Below are 25,385 nucleotides of genomic sequence, written 5' to 3' on the forward strand. Positions count from 1 at the left end.
ACCGTCTCTATTAACTGTGAAGCTGTGGGTTGTAAGTAGTTACTTCAAAAGTCATTGCTTGAATGTCCAAACTGGCAACACATATAATTGACTAGGGGTGCAACGGTTCTTGGTAAAAAAACGAACCGTACTGCTCTTCACTTACGGTTTGGCACGCACTTGCACCGCGGCCCATCTCGAATGACGACGCATCTATTGATTAATATGGTTTGTTTAAAATAGCAACGTGGAAAACAGACAGACAGAGTTAAGATAATGTATGTTTCAGTCGATGGATGCGCAAAACGTTACAACAACGATAATCAAAAAGCATGGACAAAACAGTCACTCTTTGTAAACTTTGTTCACTTCGAGTGCCGTATGCTCTGATGTCCTGTCATTTACGGCGTCATCACCCGGGTGTTGATAGCGAGCGAGTGCAGGTGAGACCTGAACAGCACACGTTGCTATCTGTGTTTAAACTAAACTCATTTAGGCCTTGCCAATCTAAACATTCAAGATCAAGACACGAAAGAGAACTCACGTGCGCTGTGAGAAAATGTGTGTGTGCGCTCACCCGAAGCGTGCACACGTTTATTTCAGATAGCACACAAATACAGAGTTCTCTTTCAAGTCTTGCGCTTCAGCGGACAAATTCATACAAAAATTATGTCAACATGCCCGTCTTGGCGAGTATCCTAGCAAACATAGTCGGTTATGTCTTAAGTAAACGTATAATAGTCGAGAAAGACATTGCATGTGTAACAGTATGTGTTTTTAATGTTAAATCAAGCAACTAATAACAAAGAAATCCCTCACTGCTATTGACTGAATAGCTTATATAACTTCAATAATAATTAATCTTTATTTAATTTAAACAGTGAAGATAATATGCAGTATTATTTTATATTTGATTACTTTATCCATTTTCTGTACCTCAAACTACTGTTAGATACCTGAAAAACCTGAAAAGCACTGTTTATTTTATTTGAATATTTGCTTTATTGTATTTATTTGTGATGTTGCTTGTAGTTTGATTATTTGTTCTTATTTTCTTAATTTTTATTTGACAGTAGTCCTGTTTTCCCTGAACATAGCACATACCGAACCGTATCGAAACTGTGACCCTAAAACCGTGATACGAACCGAACTGTGAGCAATTTGAATCATTGCACCCCTACAATTGACACTTTTGTGAGGACACAAGTGAAAGTTATCTCATTTAGGGACTCGCACGTCTGTGTGTGTTGACTCGGTGTTTGAGTTTGCCTTCATGTTGCTTCCATTGCGCTGACTGGATGGGGCGGAGTCACGTGACTACACACGCGGTAGTACGTTTTTAAGGGGAAAGTTGCACCCCTAATATATATATATTTTGACATCAAAGTGACGTCAGTTTTTGACATCAAAGTGACATCAATATTTTGACATCAAATTGACGTCAGTTTTTTTACATCAAATTGACGTCAGTTTTTTGACATCAAATTGACGTCAGTTTTTGGACATCAAATTGACGTCAGTTTTTGGACATCAAATTGACGTCAGTTTTTGACATCAAAGTGACGTCAATATTTTGACATCAAATTGACGTCAGTTTTTTGACATCAAATTGACGTCAGTTTTTTGACATCAAATTGACGTCAGTTTTTGACATCAAATTGACATCAGTTTTTGACATCAAATTGACGTCAGTTTTTGGACATCAAATTGACGTCAGTTTTTGACATCAAAGCGACGTCAATATTTTGACATCAAATTGCCGTCAGTTTTTTGACATCAAATTGACGTCAGTTTTTGGACATCAAATTGACGTCAGTTTTTGGACATCAAATTGACGTCAGTTTTTGACATCAAAGTGACGTCAATATTTTGACATCAAAGTGACGTCAGTTTTTGACATCAAAGTGACATCAATATTTTGACATCAAATTGACGTCAGTTTTTGGACATCAAATTGACGTCAGTTTTTGGACATCAAATTGACGTCAGTTTTTGGACATCAAATTGACGTCAGTTTTTGACATCAAAGTGACGTCAATATTTTGACATCAAATTGACGTCAGTTTTTGGACATCAAATTGACGTCAGTTTTTGGACATCAAATTGACGTCAGTTTTTTGACATCAAATTGATGTCAGTTTTTTGACATCAAATTGACGTCAGTTTTTGGACATCAAATTGACATCAGTTTTTGGACATCAAATTAACGTCAGTTTTTGACATCAAAGTGACGTCAATATTTTGACATCAAATTGACGTCAGTTTTTGACATCAAAGTGATGTCAATATTTTGACATCAAATTGACATCAGTTTTTGGACATCAAATTGACGTCAGTTTTTGACATCAAAGTGACGTCAATATTTTTACATCAAATTGACGTCAGTTTTTGGACATCAAATTGACGTCAGTTTTTGGACATCAAATTGACGTCAGTTTTTGGACATCAAATTGACATCAGTTTTTGGACATCAAATTGACGTCAGTTTTTGGACATCAAATTGACGTCAGTTTTTGACATCAAAGTGACGTCAATATTTTGACATCAAATTGACGTCAGTTTTTGACATCAAAGTGACGTCAATATTTTTACATCAAATTGACGTCAGTTTTTGGACATCAAATTGACGTCAGTTTTTGGACATCAAATTGACGTCAGTTTTTGGACATCAAATTGACATCAGTTTTTGACATCAAACTGACGTCAGTTTTTTGACATCAAATTGACATCAGTTTTTGACATCAAATTGACGTCAGTTTTTTGACATCAAATTGACGTCAGTTTTTGGACATCAAATTGACATCAGTTTTTGGACATCAAATTGACGTCAGTTTTTGACATCAAAGTGACGTCAATATTTTGACATCAAATTGACGTCAGTTTTTTTACATCAAAGTGACGTCAATATTTTGACATCAAATTGACGTCAGTTTTTGGACATCAAATTGACGTCAGTTTTTGGACATCAAATTGACGTCAGTTTTTGGACATCAAATTGACATCAGTTTTTGGACATCAAATTGACGTCAGTTTTTGGACATCAAATTGACGTCAGTTTTTGGACATCAAATTGACGTCAGTTTTTGACATCAAAGTGACGTCAATATTTTGAAATCAAATTGACGTCAGTTTTTTTACATCAAAGTGACGTCAATAGTGACGTATATAGTTTGCCTTCATGTTGCTTCCATTGCACTGACTGGATGGGGCGGAGTCACGTGACTACACACGCGGTAGTATGTTTTTAAGGGGAAAGTTTTAACAGGATTAAAAAAACTGTAATAAACGACATGGGAGAATTACGTCGGTTTGAGGTTTTGGATTTCGGTTTCGATTACTTTTTGATTAATCGTCCAGCCCTATGATATCGTGCATTGGTGTGGACGCTAACACAGTTATCGTTCTTGGTGTGAACAGGCCTTTATAAGTGTTCTCAGTTAAGAATGAGCAATTTCTGAGCAATTCAGAACAAAAAGTCAAACAATAATGCTTGGTCAACAGCTCCCATACCATAACTCCTGAATGGTACCATCCAAAAAAGTACATTTCCATCAGATGGGAAACCACTAAGCATTGGCTGCCAGTCGTATGTTGTATGCACAGACTGTGGTAAAGGAAGTAGCTGTTTCCTCAGATGTCAGATAAGAGCTCTCTCTCTTGTCCCATCCATTTAACTGTTTGGAGAGGGGTCTGCTCTGATGTGATTGCTAAGCCCCCCTCAGAGCCCATTCTCACCCGTCCTAAACCACAGAGGAAGCAGTTCTCTCTCCATATCGTTTTCTCCTTCAATACCAGACGTGTCAAGGGCAAAATGGACGGATGTTCTTTTGCATCTTTGATTCAACCCGAAACAACAAATTAATCAATGTCTTGCGTTTAAAACATTAGTGTTGAATTTTCCCAAAAGATAGAGTTTCCAAAAGTTCTGCCTGAACCTGCCAATAAAAAATAATTGCACGGGTGGCGACTTAAGCAGCTTAAAAGCAAAGAATGCTTCACATGCTGTCATTGAGCTTGTCCTGAGGGCTTAAGGTGAAAGAACCAGACTTACACTCTTTGCAGTTTTGGCGATGGATGGGGTTAATGACTTAAGCATAACAGATGACAATAGGTTGTGACTCCCTTTGTGCAAGAATTCTGCAGGCAAACTTAAATGACTGTCTGGGTTTCACTCATGTTACCAACTTACCAATAATAGACCAGCAAGTTTCAGCGGATATTTGCCAATGTAAATGTGAAAAATGATCAAATTAGGCCAGTCATAAATAATGTGTTAACACATGCGATTAATTCATGTTGCTTAAAGGGTTAGTTCGGCCAAAAATGAAAATTCTGTCATTATTTACTCACCTTCATATCGTTCCAAACCTGTAAGACCTTCGTTCATCTTCAGAACACAAATTAAGATATTTTTGATGAAATCCGAAAGGTATATGACAGCAATATAGCCACCACTTTCAAGGTCCAGAAAGGTACTAAAGACATTAAAATAGTCGACGTGACTACAGTGGTTCAACTTTAATTTTATGAAGCGACTAGAATACTTTTTGTGCGCAAAAACAAAAGTATCTTTATTCAACAATATCTTCTCTTCTGTGTCATTCTCATACGTTGTTTACGTCCAGTGCTTCCAGGTTCTGTGTCAGAACGGCAACTCATTATTGGCCGGCTCCTGCATCAGCATCACACGCATGCGTCATGCTGCTCACGTGTGCAGCTTTGGCCAATTATGAGACGGCATTCGGACGTAAACACTGAAGCCTTCACTGTGCTTACTGCATCACCTGCGTAAGGATAATGACAGGGTAGAGAAGAGATTGTTGAAATAAAGTCGTTATTTTTGTTTTGTTTTTGCGCACAAAAAGTATTCTCGTCGCCTTCATAAAACTGTAGTCACGTCGACTGTTTTAACGATGTCTTCAGTACCTTTCTGGACCTTGAAAGTGGTGGTTATATTGCTGTCATATACCTCTCGGATTTCATCAAAAATATCTTATTTTGTGTTCTGAAGATGAACGAAGGTCTTACGGGTGTGAAACGACATAGGGGTGAGCAATAAATGACAGAATTTAAATTTTTAGGTGAACTAACCCTTTAAAATCGGCATATTATAGCTCTTTTTATGAACAATTTAGCCATGAATTTATTTATTTTTGACTTTTTAATGTTTAATCAAAATGTTATAACAGAATAATTCAGTGAAAATGACAGACTTTGCTCTGGTGTCGTATGAGAAGATCAATACACATCTCAAAAACCAGTCACCAACCGATGCATAGAACCACGTCTTACACGTCTTTTTTTCTTTTTTGATAATCTGTTAGACTCGGATCATCGCAACTTTAAGAGGTTTTTATCTTTTATTTGGCCCAAAATGAAAGAAAATAATAAATTAAATTAAATGAAAAACAAAAATAAATAATTAACAAAAAATAATATATTAAAAATAATAAAATAATAATTATACACAATAAAAAAATGAGAATGAAGCAAAATACAAAAACAAAACCCTTCAAAACAAAATAAAACAAACATAAACAAAAAAATACAAAAACAAATCCCCGCAAAACAAAATAAAAAAACTCAGAACATCAACAACAAAAAAGAAGTAGTAAAACAAAAATCTGACCTAATAAAAAGCTATATTAAGGTTATGTAAAGCACTTAATCAGAAGTGTTCAAGACCAGCCAAAATAAATTGCAGGTATAGTTACTGGACATACAACTATAAATGCACATAAACTCACATACAAAAACAAAGAGACTTCAGCTGTCAATAGCACACTTACTTCACTGCCTCGTACAAGCTTTAGACCAGTCTGTCATGTCCAATGTGTTCATTTCTCTCCGTCCATTTCTATCTGGCACTCTACAGGTAGAGCAGATCACAGGGACTCACATCAGATCCCTGAGAACCAGTCACACCAACGCTATCAAAGATCCTAATCAGTCTCAGCCATAACACTATCGTCACTGCACTGCTACTGCCGATTCTGCGTGTGCAGTGAGGGGCAGAGGGTGCGAGAGAAGCGTGAGAGTGGAGAGAGATTTTTTTCAGCCCTCCCATGAACTTAATGACTGTACCTGCTGGGCTTGCTTGTTGGCAAGAAGGCAAGTTGCCAGCTGCACCTTTCTCCTGATGAGAGCACATTTGTGTAGGCGGAAGGTTTAGTATCCCCAAAGACTTCCGGTCAAATCCAATAGGCAGAAACATTCATTTATCAACAGCCAAACAACACTGGCAGACACAAACAAAACTGCTTTCTAGAGAAATATCAGCATAAGACAATTATTTTGACACCTTAAAACAATGAGAGGAAAAAGAAAGAAGCACATTCAATTTAAATGTAAATGCCTATGGAAAAGTATTCTAAGGTTGCAATGCAAGTCATAAATCAAATATTGCTTAAAGGGAACATATCATTTTACTGCTCTTATGTAGACATACTCACACGCAAAACTCCCTTCTGGGTGATGTATTGAATAATATAGTTCAGATGATTAGTTTTGTAGCAAAGTAGCAAAATGTATATTAAATGAATAATATAAAAATTAAGTATATTATAAAATAAAATAATAAAACAATACAAACAATATCATAAACAATAATAATAAAATGTTCAATAAAATTAAACAAAATGCACAAAAAAAGTAATATAAAAATCAGATATTTTGAATTTACTTTTTAAACAATGTTTTTTTCTATTATATTATAAAAAATATCAGATAAAAGATATCAGATCAAATACATAAATATCAAGATATATTTATAATATAGTCAAAAGTCTTAAATGCATATTCAAATATATTATATTATTTTTTCTGCTATATTTCCCAGCCCTAGTTTGAGGTCAAAACCATGACACCATTAACTGTTTACAGATTAATGTCTATTCTGTATTCAGTAACTTAACCCAGCCTGAAGAATGAAAGTGTCAAGTAGACAGAGGTTAGACAACCACAACATATAGGTCATTTACATACAGAAGTCTTAAAGGTACAGTAGCGAAAACTGATCTGACAGAAAGCCTGATCCAGTTCAGAGCATGTAGCACACCAATATGCATTAAAACGAAAGGACAGAAACCCACTGACCCACAAATGTGTGTGCAATATGGCACATTTCCTCTGTGTGTGGGTGTGGATTTGACCAGGTCTCTCCTTTCAGTCCAGACGTGGTCCCCAAGCCCCTTTCTCCAGGGCGAGACGCCCCGATCACGTTTCAGAGCAGTGTTTGAACTGCCATGGCCAAATTACACAGTCAAACACAATGTAGCAGTCATCGTGGACCTGAAAAACGGACATCCCTCCACCGGCAGGAAACTACACTGGGATTCAGACACCACATGCTTGAGATGACTGTCATTTCTGAGGGTGTGTCTGTATGTCTATGTAAAAGTACAGGGAGGTCCTATTACCTTTATCACAAAAAACTCAGGTGCAACATGCATAAAATATGTATACATGCAAGTAGATCAAGAAAGAGATTTCAAAAGGGGACAAGTTATGAGAAACATAAAGCTACATTAATAACAGTTCAATTTATACCAGTTATTTTTGTCTAAATACACTAAGAACTAAAATCAATCATTTTAAAAGTGATTTTAGGTATCTAAACATTGTAATGTACAGTAAGAAAAAAGGATATTCATTTAGGTATTTGCTAATGATTGCATTTAACAGTGTTATTAAATTATTAGTGCTTTAAAGATTAATTTTAATGGGTGTTAGATGATGTAAAAGGTACTCTAAATGTAAAAATAGGGGAATAAAGTTATATATTTAAAAAAAATTATATGTAATATATATATATACAGTGCAGTCCAAAAGTTTGGAACCACTAAGATTTTTAATGTTTTTAAAAGAAGTTTCGTCTGCTCACCAAGGCTACATTTATTTAATTAAAAATACAGTAAAAAACAGTAATATTGTGAAATATTATTACAATTTAAAATAACTGTTTTCTATTTGAATATATTTCACAAAGTAATTTATTCCTGTGATGCAAAGCTGAATTTTCAGCATCGTTACTCCAGTCTTCAGTGTCACATGATCCTTCAGAAATCATTCTAATATGCTGATCTGCTGCTCAAGAAACATTTAATGTGTACAATTGTACAAAATATTTGTGTACAATATTTTTTTTCAGGATTATTTGATGAATAGAAAGTTCAAAAGAACAGTGTTTATCTGAAATCTAATCTTTTGTAACATTATAAATGTCTTTACTGCCACTTTTGATTGATTTAATGCATCCTTGCTGAATAAAAGTATTCATTTCTTTTCAAAAAAATAAAAATAAAATTCTTACTGACCCCAAACTTTTGAACGGTAGTGTATAATGCTACAGAAGCTTTGTATTTCAGATAAATGCTGTTCTTTTGAACTTTCTATTCATCAAGGAATCCTGAAAAAAAAGTACACAACTGTTTTCAACATTGAAAATAATCATAAATGTTTATTGAGCAGCAGATCAGCATATTAGAATGATTTCTGAAGGATCATGTGACACTGAAGACTGGAGTAACGATGCTGAAAATTCAGCTTTGCATCACAGGAATAAATTACTTTGTCAAATATATTTAAATAGTACACAGTTATTTTAAATTGTAATAATATTTCACAATATTACTGTTTTTTACTGTATTTTTAATTAAATAAATGTAGCCTTGGTGAGCAGACGAAACTTCTTTTAAAAACATTAAAAATCTTAGTGGTTCCAAACTTTTGGACTGTACTGTATATGTGTGTGCTTTGGGTGCGAGCGTGAAACTTGTGGAAATTAGTAAAATTATATGCATACCTGCAATCTTGCACCAAAATTCAGGGCTTGTAACAGCAACTCTATTCAACCTTTCTCTCTCTCTCTCTCTCTCTCTCTCTCTCTCTCTATATATATATATATATAGAGAGAGAGAGAGAGAGAGAGAGAGAGAGAGAAAAATTGCGATTGCGGATATGCATATAATTTTACTCATTTCCACAAGTTTCACGCTTGCACACATAAATAAAGACACCTCTCAAACAGCTTGTGAGTACCAAATTGAGTTCTTTTTCATGGCTTATTGTGCTTAAACAGTCAAATACATAAATGGAAAAAAAAAATATTGAGTGAGCAAACCTTTAGGTGAGATAATTTCAGTTGTAATTGATAAATGTTTATATGTGAATAAAAGCCTAAATTAATCATATAAAGCAAACCCATGTCTCTTCAGAAGATTTGGGTTAAATTCACTTGATTCAAATTGACTACTGTTACTATGTGTCATGTACTTTTTGAGCTTGAAAATATTGAATATCTAGATTTTAATTGGATGGACAAATTCTGAGATAATATTAAAAATATCTGTATGGCAGTTTTTCCCTGTGGTATCGAAAATGGTATTGAATATCAATATGTTTCAAGGTATCGTATCGAAATTAGAAATTCCAGTATTGTGACAACACTAGCAAATGTGCCCTTATTTTACTAATCATAGCAAGATATCAATGAAATATAATTTATTATCTGTCAAAGCAAAACAAGAAGAATCATCAGCTGCAAAGGATCACTACACCATCAAAGCGATGGTTTGGCTTGTGATCTGATCACAAGGAGGTTCACTGAATTTACAGTACAGTGCAAATGAATCAAAATAATGTTCTACAGCATCCCCATTATCCAACTCCAAAACCAACATGGCTCCCTTCACAATGGAATTTAAGCATCTCTCAGAGGGATGCATCACTAAAGTTCGCACCGCCTCATCTTTCTTCACTGACCGGGACTTTGTTTTGGCAGATTTGATGACAAAGCAAGTCAAAATAACGAGAGCAAAAAGACTTAATGCCTCTTTTTTTTTTTTACACCAGCTGCTGTTGAAGAAAGAATTCCCAAATTATACGTGACATCAAGCATTTCCAGTAAGAAAAAGGAATTCCCACTGGATTCTCGCCATTCCTGCCCTCCAGCTATATTTCACGAGGTCTTAGATCATCCCTCTTTCACCTGTATCAATCTGGGCACTAAGACGATATCTTGACAGGTACTGGGCACAGAATCCTGCAAACACACCTGGTTGGGCTCAAGAAAATTTCCTTATTTGGAAAACCGTGGATCTTACAAAGCTTGTCTGTTGGTCATCAATCTGACTCATTTTCTGCCAAGATTTTGATCGACCACCATTTCATCTGTGAGATGTTCTGCACTGACTTCATCAAGGAGAGGGGAAGTTTAGTCTTGAAGAGACAACTTTTCATTGCAGACAATGTCTGGTCCACTTTGCAGGACTGGACTGTCTGACCAAAATATCAAATGACCAATCAGAGTTCATCCAAACATGACAATTCTGTCCACATTTACTCACACTCATGTCTATACAAACTTTCTTCTACGGAAACGCAAAAAAAGATATTTTGAAAGTCAAAGTACAATAGCGCCTGCCAACTTTATAAACCGTCTTGGCTCTACAAGTATTTTTTACGTTCATTTTTTCCCAAATGGTTTTAATAAAAGTCTTTTTTAAAGAGTTCTAAGCCATAACCCACCCAACCAGGTATTAAGTACATCACAACATTACAAACTTCAATTAGAAGCAAAAAAGTATTTGAAAATTGAAACAAAAATGTCAAGACTGTACTTAAATGTAGTTAACGACTTCAATGAGGGAAAGAACTACAGTCCCATGAAGCACTGCAAATGACAATCAAAATTAAAAATGGAGAAAAATAAAACTATTGATTTAAAAATATTGCACAATATGCATATACAATTATTTAAGTAGTTTGAGAGGGTAGAGAGAGTGACTCTTACATCATTCGCAGTGTTTCATGGGAATACACTAAAGTGTTCTCGATTCTGATTGGTGGAGATTCTCTGCTGAATCATGGGTAATGTAGTTTTTCAGGAATATCACTGCTAAACATGATTATTTAAAAAATAAGTTGAAATAACATGGATTGATGGCTTCAACAAATACATATACCATTGATTATTGAACCTTGTAGCTCACATTAGGCAACTAACCCTAATCTAACCCGGTAACACTTTATTTTACAGTGTCCTTGTAACATATGTTACATGTACTTACCATAGTAATAACAGTGAATTATGCACAAGTACATGCTACTAACCCTCAACCAAACCCTTATCCTACCATAACCCTATATAGTTAGTAAAACGTAACCAACTTATCATTATAAAACAATTCCCCTATGGAGAAAATTAATGGGATTTTAACTTCCAGAACCCAAACTACATTGGACCCCACTGACTTTCATTGTATGGACAAAAGAAATGCATGCATTTTTCAAAATACCTTCTTTTTGTGTTCCACAGAATAGATACATGTTTGGACAACAGTGGCTTTTGATGTTCACTAATAAAGACTCTTGTGTGAATACACTAGGAATAAGAAAAATTCCGTCTTTTTCTTTATTTCTGAGGCTTCTTTCAGATCCAATCCTTCCATCAATCATTCCATTTCTTGCGACATCTACTTACCTCCCCACCCACTGCATTTCACTTTCATTTCTTAACCCATTTCTTCCAAATCCTCTTATGTATTTGTTTTTTATCACTACATTTTTCATTTCCCCTTTCAAGCTGACATTTCAGACATCTTTCTATTCTTAACTAATGAGTAACCAGACATATTTAATAATAAATATGCCGTCCCATTGTCAGCTCAGAATGTGTTTAGTAAAAACACAGACGGTTTTACAGAGAGTGTTGTTGTGCTTGAGGAGACACAGCGCAAACGGCGAGGGATGTGGGACGTTAAACAGCCGCAGGGCTTGCAGGACTGCACAAAGGCACACCGAATGTGAGAACACAAGCACACACGCATAAAGAAGTGTATGTATGTCTAAACTGATCCATTAGCTGTTGCCTTTGGCGCTCATGAAGACAATGACTACTCTTTTCCTTTGTGAGGAAACAAAAGCAACTCTGTTGCCCATCTGAAATGCTCTAGTTTGACTACCAAACATCCTGTGGCGAGCTACACTCAGGACTACTGATCATAAGAAACAGAAAACATGAAAAATGAGAGTCTATAGGGTGAGTTAGTGCAGGTAATGCAAAGGTGAAAGGTTAAGTCCTACCTATCAGTGTCATCTTGACTCTTGGGATTAAAGTGCTGAACAGTCCCTCTCACAGTGTTCATTCCATCCGAGACCCGGTTAACCCTCCGGGAGTACAGGTTGAGACCTCCGTCAGTCATGTAGCTGCAGACACACACACAAAACGCAAGTTTAACACACAAGACCCAAACAAGACGCAATTACAGGTCTAATGCGGTGTCTTATCTGTTAATGGAGCATGAACAGGCTGTCTTGTGAAACACTGCAGTTACATATGTAGCGAGACGCATTAACAAAAAGATATTTTACATGATGTTGCCCGCCGTCTGATGATCTATACTTATCCAGCGCCTTTGACAGCATGTTGTGTCTACACATTCACATTCGTAACAAATGAATTCAATTATCTCTACAAACAGAGTTAAAGACAAACATTTGTCAATGTCTACAAGATATCAGCCACAGGAAAAACCAGTTTTACTACATTTAGTGGAAAAGCATAGGTAGAGAAGTGCTATAATGTTAGAAGGTTTTGCCACTGATTGTACAGAAAGGATATAGACAAACCGTATTATTATTTATATATATATATATATATATATATATATATATATATATATATATATATATATATATATACAGTACAGTTCAAAAGTTTGGAACCACTAAGATTTTTAATGTTTTTAAAAGAAGTTTCGTCTGCTCACCAAGGCTACATTTATTTAATTAAAAATACAGTAAAAAACAGTAATATTGTGAAATATTATTACAATTTAAAATAACTGTTTTCTATTTGAATATATTTCACAAAGTAATTTATTCCTGTGATGGCAAAGCTGAATTTTCAGCATCGTTACTCCAGTCTTCAGTGTCACATGATCCTTCAGAAATCATTCTAATATGCTGATCTGCTGCTCAAGAAACATTTAATGTGTACAATTGTACAAAATATTTGTGTACAATACATATTTTTTTTCAGGATTATTTGATGAATAGAAAGTTCAAAAGAACAGTGTTTATCTGAAATCTAATCTTTTGTAACATTATAAATGTCTTTACTGCCACTTTTGATTGATTTAATGCATCCTTGCTGAATAAAAGTATTAATTTCTTTAATTTCTTTTCAAAAAATAAAAATAAAAATTCTTACTGACCCCAAACTTTTGAACGGTAGTGTATAATGCTACAGAAGCTTTGTATTTCAGATAAATGCTGTTCTTTTGAACTTTCTATTCATCAAGGAATCCTGAAAAAAAAGTACACAACTGTTTTCAACATTGAAAATAATCATAAATGTTTATTGAGCAGCAGATCAGCATATTAGAATGATTTCTGAAGGATCATGTGACACTGAAGACTGGAGTAACGATGCTGAAAATTCAGCTTTGCATCACAGGAATAAATTACTTTGTCAAATATATTTAAATAGTACACAGTTATTTTAAATTGTAATAATATTTCACAATATTACTGTTTTTACTGTATTTTTAATTAAATAAATGTAGCCTTGGTGACCAGACGAAACTTCTTTTAAAAACATAAAAAATCTTAGTGGTTCCAAACTTTTGGACTGTACTGTATATATATATATATATATATATATATATATATATATATATATATATATATATATATATATATAGTATGGGTCATTGACAAATTAGGTTTTTAAAAGTGTAAAAACTAATGGAGATGTAATTAATTTATAAGTTTTTTTAAGTGTTAACAATTAGAGATTATGTGGTTTTTATAATCATTTAACACTAGCTAACTAGCAAAAGGACAATCAAACTTTTTATATTTCGTACAAGTTTTTAAAATATTGCAACATTTTCCATGTTTTATAGAGGTTGTACTGAATGACCTGATGTTTCGGGACATGCGTATGAGCAAGTGAAAACATGAATTTTTTAAATTGTTAGAGAGTTAGTTACTTTGCTTCACAACCACGTGGTCCTTTGCAGGTGTCTGAATGATGTCACATCCTGTCACATGATACTTGAATGCATGACTTGATCCAAAATGGTCCCTTTACATTGGTTACTTCGAATGACATCAATGAAATTCATTTTTCATTTTATTTTTAAAAAAAATGTCAATATAGATTTTATTAAGTTTTAGTTTATTTAGTTTTATGTACTTAAACTAAAAGGTCAATGCTGACTTGACAACTAGCTGAAATATATTTTATTTTATTTTATTTCAGTTATTCTTTATTTTATTTCAAGTACATTTTTTTTTATGGCTTTGGTTTTTCGTTAATAACCATGGCTGAGATGATTGGGGTCTCAAGCCCCCATAAATATGGTCTAGATATGGAAGATATCTTTTTATAACAAACCATAGTGAATTCCTCAAAGTCAAGACATTTTGTTAAAAGTGTTTAAGAATATAAAATATTTATATGAGTAAAAAATAAAGAAACTAAAAATAAATATAATATATACAATTTTAAATTTACAAACCCATACAAACACTTTTATATTTAAAAAATATATATAAAATATAAACCAATTAATGCCCAAACATCTTTGATAAGTTACAGATGAAGCCTCACATAGTATAACTTAATCAATATGAACTTTACAAAGTTCTTTAGCTAGTTAAAATGATTTTAAACTCAAAAACAGCTATAAACTAAACCTAGTGTCTCTTTCAGTTTAACACCAGCAAAACCATAACCAGCATGCAACTCAAAATTTTCACTCACCTCACTAAAGGTAACAAGCCAGGACTGCGACTATTAAGAAAGTCTGGTTGGTTTCACATGACCATGTCTGTTTACTGTTAAGGTGTGTGCTCATGTGTTTATGTTCTTACTGTAAGTACCCATCTAATATCCCTAAGGTCACACTACATTGAGAAGTGAAAATAAGACCGACTGTGGGTTGGACTGCAGGCAGAAGTGGACAGGTGAGCTATGTGGGACAGTGTGTTTTAACCTGAGGCACAAGGTGGATGGCTGTTTACTCTCTTGAGCCATTTAAGTGGATGTTCAACAGGTTCTCAAAGGACAGTCATTTGCCCTCTGGCGACAAGCAATATGAACCAAACACTTAAAACTACAACAGGGGAGAGCAGAGCTGATAACAGGCTGATCCAATACCAGATAAGCTTGATGTTTCAGAGTAATATGATTTCCACTGTACAACATCTCATGCATGACTGAACTACTACAACACAGTAATACTGAATAACTTTTTTTTGTTTTGTTTTTTAAAAGAAAAAATGTTTTTATATTAACAAATCTTAATATATATTTCAATCATGGCAACTCTCGGAATTAATTAAAACAGCATTATACATGGAATGTACATAGGTTTGGTCTTGGCGAACTAGATCTGCTGCTGGATGAGTGAGAATACATCTAAAATTCACATGAAAACACTGAAGTGAATTTAGGTTGCTGCAAGGAAACATAGGGAGAACCCCCCGAGCAGATCTAGGCAGGTGGTGCTGGGGAAGGTGGAGGACAAATCCCATGATGCGCTGCAATGAACTGATCCTGATCCGATTTTAAGTCAGGAATAAATACTTACTTAAATAGAACAAAACAGAACGATTGGACGACCAATTAGCTTTAAGTGAACCAATCAGCTGCTCGGAAGAGTTTCATGACTGAACTATATATATACATACATACACACACACACATGATATATATATAGATTTTAAGTATTAGTTTAGATATTTGCAACACTACAATGACACTAATAATTATTAATTTCTGATAGAAATGCAAAATCAATCGGTAGTTATTAATGGAATAACGAGATACAAACCTTATTCAATCGCGTTTGGCCCCATTTATATTTTGATCACAGTGCATACACATACAAACTTTTATTCCAAAAGTGCGCACATTTGTAGAAATATACGTTTACCTCAGATTTCATTAGATAGAATATAAGCTGGGCCGCACGCAGGGTTTCATAATTATCGAGGTCAGAAAATGTAGTTTGCTGGGGGGGTAAAGGGGCATGCTCCCCCGAGAAAATTTAGATTTCCCTTGTGTACATGTGTACATATTTTTAAGACGTTTTAAGGCCAACAAATTGGATAACAGCTTTAAAACCATGTCAACAAATACATGCACAGTTTTGAGGCAGCTTTAATCGCATGTTTGGTAATTTCATGGCTTAACTTACAACAGAACAACGACGGTCATTGCTCGTAGTTTCTTTTGCGCTTTATTTAAGCTATAATAAAGTAATTATGCAGCGCGCGCCGGCGCATTTGCACATGCAATTCTTGAGTGCGCGCCACGAGCACAGTATTACGGCTGATTGGACAGTCATGTTCATTTTTCTGAGTTTTACCGACATAGCCTGACAACATCTCATCTGACCGCAGTTCACTGTTGTTCAACTGAAGCTCCCTCGTGGTCACCTATACCTTTTCCTCGCTCGTTTGACTGGCACCTGGTGCTGAGGCGAAGTCGGAATGCGCGTCTGAAAAGTGTCCCGTTTGTTGTGGTCGTAAAGAGACAGTTCTATATAAACGCAGTGTTTTACTTAGCGATATTTAAAATTTTTTTATTTTTATTTTTGGTATTTTATATGCTCTGTTGGTGGTTTGTGGAGTAGCATCACCCGGGGAGGGGGTTATTTTTTTTTTATAGACCAGAAGGGGGGAAATCCACCCCAACCCCCTACATATATATATATATATATATATATATATATATATATATATATATATATATATATATATATATATATATATATATATATATATATATATATATATATATATATACACACATACAGTGCAGTTCAAAAGTTTGGAACCACTAAGATTTTTAATGTTTTTAAAATAAGTTTCGTCTGCTCACCAAGGCCACATTTATTTAATTAAAAATACAGTAAAAAACAGTAATATTGTGAAATATTATTACAATTTAAAATAACTGTGTACTATTTAAATATATTTGACAAAGTAATTTATTCCTGTGATGGCAAAGCTGAATTTTCAGCATCGTTACTCCAGTCTTCAGTGTCACATGATCCTTCAGAAATCATTCTAATATGCTGATTTGCTGCTCAATAAACATTTATGATTATTTTCAATGTTGAAAACAGTTGTGTACTTTTTTTTTCAGGATTCCTTGATGAATAGAAAGTTCAAAAGAACAGCATTTATCTGAAATACAAAGCTTCTGTAGCATTATACACTACCGTTCAAAAGTTTGGGGTCAGTAAGAATTTTTATTTGTATTTTTTTTTAAAGAAATTAAAGAAATGAATACTTTTATTCAGCAAGGATGCATTAAATCAATCAAAAGTGGCAGTAAAGACATTTATAATGTTACAAAAGATTAGATTTCAGATAAACACTGTTCTTTTGAACTTTCTATTCATCAAATAATCCTGAAAAAAAATATTGTACACAAATATTTTGTACAATTGTACACATTAAATGTTTATTGAGCAGCAGATCAGCATATTAGAATGATTTCTGAAGGATCATGTGACACTGAAGACTGGAGTAATGATGCTGAAAATTCAGCTTTGCCATCACAGGAATAAATTACTTTGTGAAATATATTCAAATAGAAAACAGTTATTTTAAATTGTAATAATATTTCACAATATTACTGTTTTTAACTGTATTTTTAATTAAATAAATGTAGCCTTGGTGAGCAGACGAAACTTCTTTTAAAAACATAAAAAATCTTAGTGGTTCCAAACTTTTGAACTGTACTGTATATATATATATATATATATATGCTAACATTAATTTCACAATTAGCAATACATATTTATTTTTAGTTCATATTAGCTCAGGTCCATTAAATAATATTAACAGATACAACTTTTGATTTTAATAATGTATTAAAGGTTGAATTTAACATATAAGATTACAAACATTTTTATTGTTAGTTCTTGTTAACTATTACAAGTAATTACTGTTAAAAAAATGGAACCTTAATGTAAAAGTGTTATCATATGATCTAATAAAAGTTTACATAAAGTAATATATAGTTAAGCAGATTTATAATATAAAAATAAGCATTTTGACAGTATCAGATTGCTGATTATAATGGGCGTGAGTTAGTTTTGGTTGTTAAGTTTGCAGATGGTGAAGGCACAGCATCTTAACAGACACACATCCTTTACCTTGATCTCTCATTTCCTGCTGTGAAGCAATCACACTCTGATTCAGGTGACTGCGTTTCATCATCAGGGCGGCTGACTAACCTGCTGACTAACCTGCTGAGCAGGTGGGACAGTTCAAAACAGCACACGCCAAACTAATGATTTATGTTTTTCAGTTGAGATAATTAAACAATAAATGAATCATCAGGTGATCAAAAAGATCAGAAGGCAGGAAATATGAATTTCACAATCCTGTGGTTGATCAATCCAAATTTTCAAAGCATCTAGCCACAAAACTATGCTTTAGTAGATTTGTGAGACCATTTAACATTGATTAAACTGATTAAAAGTAATTTTATTCTGCTGATTAAAAGTAATTTTATTTTAGTATGTATGTCTACTCTGTAGCCTGCGGCAATTCTTGGCATGATACATGAATTTGGTAAATAAACAATACCATGGTATACACATCAAAGTACCGCCATCTGATACTATCACTGAACTGTGCTAGCATTATACTTTTTGTAGAGATTATCTATGATTGTAAATAGTGTCTGTTTATGACGATGTTATGACTGGACAATATTTCCTATTATATACCTCCTTGACAGGTGCATTACTGGGCACATTTGGGATCAATGTCTTCTGTTTAACATTGGTTACTGAGAAACAGAGGCTTGTTAAGATTATTTCAACTAGTTAAACACTCTGTCCCATGGAGGTTATTCATTTGCCCTGACCTAGTAACCCACTGCAAGTCATTCAACAGCGGTCTCGACAGACTGACAGATAGATAGACAATGTATAATCAAACAATAACCTGGTGTTATGGTTGAAAACCCGTATTTTAAAGAACAAAAACATTTGTTACTATTATCATCTTTCATCAAAATGTAATAACTTTCTCTCGAAAGTGTCTGTTGATATAACCAAGGCTGAATAAGCCATAAAAATGGACAGGAAAAACAAAACAAAAACAACAACAACAACAACAACAAAAAATAGCATCTATATTTTAATCAAATCCCAATGGATAAAATCAGTTTCCATTCTTTGTTTTTCTAAAAAATATTCAGTTTTACTCAGTTAAAAGTTATTAAATATAGAATAAATAAAACAATCAAATCTCGATGGATAAAATCAGTACTTGTCCTACAAGTTCTAACAAAATATTCTGTAAATGTTTATAAAATTAAATTACATTTATAAAAAATATACAAGCATCCACAATTAAATCAAATCTCAGTGGATAAAATCAATACTCTCCCTACGTAATCTCTCACAAAACCTTGTTTAAATGCCTTTTATGTTGTCTTTATCCGATTATTCGAACATGTAACTAAGATGGTACTAAGATAAGCTAGTAAAAAGACACTAATCCAAACCAATGCATCAGGTTTTAGAAACAGAATTTGCTGTAAGTACCCAATGTTGACTGCGTTTCAAAATCCATCCATATATGGTCTCAGTAATTGGGCTTAAAAGCTTTCCAACTATGATCAAATGTCTCACAAAGATTTTCTTGTGGTGACAGAATCACTCTACTGGAATTCAGCACTGAGCAGAAGGAATATGAGAATCCAATAAAAGGTGTCTGTCTGATTCCTGTTTGAACAAGACTAGGGAAAGATTATGCACGACATTTCTGCATCTGCTGTGTTTGTGCATTTAGTCGCATTTCCAAATTTAGATGTAACCTCATATATCTTCCATGGGGTCAAAAGGTTGCAGATTTTTCCATGAAAAGCCAGCTAAATGCATCTCTGCGAGGTAAATTCAAGTACTCTCTTTCTCTCTGTGGCTCAAATATTCATATATTCACCCTCTCTCAGGATTCAACCATGAATATTTCCCATGACCCTTGACTCCTGTCCTCTTACCACAGGCTACATGTTGCGTTTTCATGTCCGACTGACAGACAGCGAAATTAACAGCTGATAACAGACATATGAACAAAACAACTGCTAACATGAAAGAGCTATTGAGGCTTCTAAAATGTTATCGTACAGCAGTGGGACTCTAATGCAAATTTATGTCAGTAGCTACTTAAAGCTGCATACAGAAGCGGGCGAGTTTGGGATGTGATTGCATGGTCCAAAACAAAACCGAGAGCCAAAAAACAAAGCCATTTAAACATACTGTAATTTGCATGTTGCCACAAACCACAGCAGTATACCGGGGACTTTGAGCATGCAGACAAAAACTGGCAGAGCTCCTAGTCAACGACACGATGAAAGAGTGAAGTGAATAAAGAAAGTTGGATCGGCGTTACATGATTACATGCTAAAAAGTTGTGGTTAGCCGCTCATGGGACACAGTAGGAATTCAGTGGTGGGTGCGTCGAGCCACTCCGCACTTGCACTAACACTGCATCTCTTGAAATAAAGTGCTAAATGGACATTATAACTTGTTAAAAAGATCAATTGCACATTTTTGTAACTATCATCAAAATTTTGCTTATTCAAAAAAGTTGATTTATTGATTGAAAATTGATTGATTCTCATTTTTTGGTTTTTTTTGGAAGTAACTTGCTCAAAATAAAAGTAAAAAAGGACTAACTAAAGAGCGCCACCCAGAGGGAGCAGCACAGACATTCTTAAATTCTTACCTGTATGATACCTGTATCACGTCTTACAGTAATTTTGTGTGTGTGTGTGTGTGTGTAATATATATATATATATATATATATATATATATATATATATATATATATATATAAAAGCTGAATAGAAACATAAAACTAAAATTACAAAGAAAACTGAAAATAAGAAAATATAAAAACAATAGCTAATTAAAAACATTACTTACTAACTTACTAACACCAATTAGGGCTGCACGATTTGGAGAAAATTTTTTTTTCAAATTTTTGCAATTTTTCAAATGTGATTTATAAAACAAATGAAAAAAAAATAAACAACAACAGGTTTGTTTTGCTTGTTTGTAGGGCTGCACAATTTGGCTCAAAATTTTGTGCTAATATATTAATTTGACTACTACTATATAATAATATTATCATTATTTCTAAATAAAAATATTTAACTAAATATTAATGTAATAATTTTCATTATTTAAAATAAAAAGAGTATTTTTTATAAATATAAAAAATATAATAATTAATAATATTATTTTTATTATATAAATTATATAATTTTAATGATATAAAATAATAATATTTTTATTTTACAGAAAACTTATATGAAAAAATGGTTGTTTCCTGTTAACATGCAAGCAGCATATAACTATAAATAATTAGAAAAGTCTTAAGTAGTAAAGTAGTAAAATATATTTAAAAAATTTGTGACAATTTCCTTATTTCTGTCAGGAGGTATGCAAAATCCAAAAATGGAGTCCATGTATTTAAAGGTGCTCTAAGTGATCCTGGGTGGAGTAACTTCCTGATGACGTTCGAAGTGTTGTCAAACAAAACAGAAGCTAGCTAGACCCTCCCTCCTCCTCCTCCTCCCCCTCCCCTCCGTGCTTCCTGAAACAGTCATGAACGCGCATTTAAAATCTTGTCGGTTATTGGCTGGAGCATGTTTATTATGATTCGTGGTCCAGGCTGTACCAGTTTGTTGTTTTAATTGCCATTTTCGGAGCTTGTGGCGACTACAGGGACCGCGTTTTTTTTTACAGTGTGTTCAGGGGACAGACAGCTAGCGGATAGTGAGGAGATGTTTACTGTATGTGACAAAAAATGTTTTGGCCTAAAAACACGTGACATCACTTAGAGCACCTTTAATATGAAATATGAGCCTCTTATGCACCCACTGTGAAAAAAAATCCTGTAATCCCTCAAAGTTCTTTAAAGAGAAGAATTATTTTTCCCATTTTTACCCTAAATAAGATTGAGTGAGCTTTACTTGGGGCTAAACACATCTGTTTCATACTGGATGCCGGAGGGCGCTCTTGAGCAGATACTCCAAATATGTCTCGCAGAAGTACCAAAAGTCCTTCTTGGAAATCCTCTATGGACATCATATTATCGCTTTGACTGAATAAAAAGATCATAGGAATGCTTTGATTGATTAAACATGAATATAATAAACAGACGACTATGACAATACATTGTTAATCTGTGTTCTTCAAGCCATCTTGGGTATTTCCATGACAATAAAGTATATTTATAATGCAATGTTAATCAAAATGCTATTTAAAACACTTGACTGACATTATGAAGTGAATTTGGAGTAAAAACATGTTATTAAGTGTCTTTTGTTGGACAAGAGGTTCATGCTCATTTCATATGTTTGGAAATGTTGTATGTATGACGCGTGTTGCTTTTTCAAATGCAGTTGGAACATCATTTACTACTGATCACAAAGCTGCTCTTCACTAACACGCTGTGTACATATTTATATAATTAAAAATAGAAAAAAAAAAAAAAAAAATCACAGCCTTTGCAATGTCATAATCGCACTACGCCAAAACGCGATTTCGGTTCGATTTCGAATAATCGTGCAGCCCTAATACCAATATAAAATTCTAATACTTAATTCCAATACTTAAAGGTGCCCAAGAATGCTTTTTGATGTAATATAAGTCTAAGGTGTCCCCTGAATGTGTATGTGAAGTTTCAGCTAAAAATACCCCATAGATTTTTTTAAATAATTTTTTTTAACTGCCTATTTTGGGGCATCATTAACTATGCACTGATTTTTTCAGCGCGCCGCCCCTTTAATTCACGTGCTCCCTGCCACACAAGCTCTCGATTATATTACAGCACATTTACAAAGTTCACACAGCTAATATAACCCTCAAATGGATTTTTACAAGATGTTCGTCATGCATGCTTCGAATTATGTGAGTAAAGTATTTATTTTGATGTTTATATTTGATTCTCTATGAGTTTGAGGCTGTGCTCTGTGGCTAACGGCTAATGCTACACTGTTGGACAGATTTATAAAGAATGAAGTTGTGTTTATGCATTATACAGACTGCAAGTGTTTAAAAATGAAAATAGCGACGGCTCTTGTCTCCGTGAATTCAGTAAGAAACGATGGTAACTTTAACCACATTTAACAGTACATTAGCAACATGCTAACGAAACATTTAGAAAGACAATTTACAAATATCACTAAAAATATCATGATATCATAGATCATGTCAGTTATTATTGATCCATCTGCCATTTTTGCTGTTGTTCTTGCTTGCTTACCTAGTCTGATGATTCACCTGTGCAGATCCAGACGTTACTGGCTGCCCTTGTCTAATGCCTTTCATGATGTTGGGAACATGAGCTGGCATATGCAAATATTGGGGGCGTACATATTAATGATCCCGACTGTTACGTAACAGTCGGTGTTATGTTGAGATCCGCGTGTTTTCCGGAAGTCTTTTAAACAAATGAGATTTACATAAGAAAGAGAAAGCAATGGAGTTTGAAACTCAATGTATGTCTTTTCCATGTACTGAACTCTTGTTATTCAACTATGCCAAGGTAAATTCAAATTTTGAATCTAGGGCACCTTTAATTCTAATACTTAATTACTTACTGTAATACTTTTAATTGGCCACGTGGACACTTTAATCTCATTATGGTGGAATATCTTTCAATTAAAAGGTAGGGTAGGCTATTTCAGAGTGGCTAGCAATAACAAGCTAGTTTTGAAAGCATAAAATCCCACCCTCCCTTCATAGAGTCTCCAAAACCACGCCTCCTTCAAAACACATGAAAGGACACAGCAGATTCTGCAAAGCCTCACGAGGCAAAAGATGGCGTTAATCTACCTCATGTCTCAAAGCACATGACATTACAATAATAATGAACATAAACAACTTACAGAGCTCTTACTTGTACCACCTGACTGCTGCAGATTCATTTTGGTAGTTTTGATAGTTTTGCCATCGAAACGCATAAATCAGAGTCATAGGACGTGATAAGAGCTCCAGGTAGAACTTCACGGGTTGCCATGATGCCATCTCATAATTATGGTTATGACATGACGTGAACGCAACACAAGCTTGATGTTTTGGTTCAGGAGGAACTGTAAAATGAGGCTGGTGTGCGGACGTATGCAAATACATATGTTGACCGGCAGGTAGGACATCCAATCAGAACCTTTTTTCTTCCACAGAAGAAAATGTCTCAGGACCAAAACATTTTCTGATTGGATGCCCTACCCGTCCTAGAAATATATACATTTTTTCATATTTAGACCACTTCTATTATTAATTGCTATCAGAATGTGAAGAAAGTTTCAACCAGTATAACAAAAAGTGTTTATAAAAAAAAAAAAATAAAAAAAAAAATCACCTACCCTATCTTTAAAGCTAGTGTGTCATCTATCAATAGTTATGCACACAAAACATATGAAAACTCATTTGAAAACTTTTGCAAACATACCATCAAACCACACTCACCCACTGGGGACTCCATCAACCCTCATGCTCTTGCCCAGGATGTCTCCATCACTCATGTACCCAGCCGTTTCCATGGCGACGCCCTCCAGCTCCTCCACCTTCTCTGAGAGTTCAAGGCCGCAGACGACTCCGTTGTGCGTGCAGGTCTGATGCATGTGTGTGTGCCGCCCACAGCCACTGCCGTGGTGTACGAACGCGTTTCCTGGAGAGGGGGCATCACCAGCCTGTAGGCGAGGACTGGATGAGCCCAGTCGCCATGGCAGTGCAGAAGCAGGGCGGGAACTGAGGGTAAGCAAGGCCCTCCCATTGATCTCTGTGGTTACTGTGCTGTCAAAGGTCGTCTCGAGCATGCTGGCAGATGATGGTCAGACAGAAAAAACATGAGAAGTTAATGACATAAACAAACAACTAAAAGTCTCATGGGATATTTGTCAATTTGATATAGAAAATACATAGCTGGACATGTAAAAATATGGCTATATATCAAATTTTAAAAAGATATGTAGATCATTTTTTGATCTTTAGTTTGTCCCCATTTACTTTCATTCCATGGAAAAGAACAACAGGTTCATTTTCAAAAAAAATTTTGATTTCCAAATTTACAAAAAGTTTTGAATTAAAGTTTAGTTCACCCAAAAATGAAAATTCTGTCATTAATTACTCACCCTCATAACTTTGTTCATCTTTGGAACACAAATTAAGATATTTTTGATGAAATCCGAGAGGTATATGACTCCTCCATAGACAGCAATTTAACAACTACTTTCAAAGTCCAGAAAGGTACAAAAGACTTCGTTAAAACAGTCCACGTGACTGCATTGGTTCAACCTTAATTTTATGAAGTGACAAGAATACTTTTTGTGTACTTTTTATATGTAATATTTT

General features: G+C 34.3%; 1 protein-coding gene across 12 annotated transcripts in view; it reads right to left on the minus strand.

Moving 5' to 3' along the window:
* nav2b (neuron navigator 2b) overlaps positions 1-25,385 on the minus strand; it is a 117,765-nt gene that overhangs the window by 46,229 nt on the left and 46,151 nt on the right. For all 12 annotated transcript variants that reach the window (XM_048157944.1, XM_048157947.1, XM_048157951.1 and 9 more), the window contains 2 exons: positions 24,501-24,851; positions 12,064-12,186 (listed from right to left, as the gene is read on the minus strand). In XM_048157944.1, the coding sequence (XP_048013901.1) occupies positions 12,064-12,186; positions 24,501-24,851 (474 nt within the window). The remainder of the gene's footprint in view (positions 1-12,063; positions 12,187-24,500; positions 24,852-25,385) is intronic.

Source organism: Megalobrama amblycephala, linkage group LG15, assembly GCF_018812025.1.
Source record: "Megalobrama amblycephala isolate DHTTF-2021 linkage group LG15, ASM1881202v1, whole genome shotgun sequence".
Taxonomy (NCBI): Eukaryota; Metazoa; Chordata; class Actinopteri; order Cypriniformes; family Xenocyprididae; genus Megalobrama; species Megalobrama amblycephala.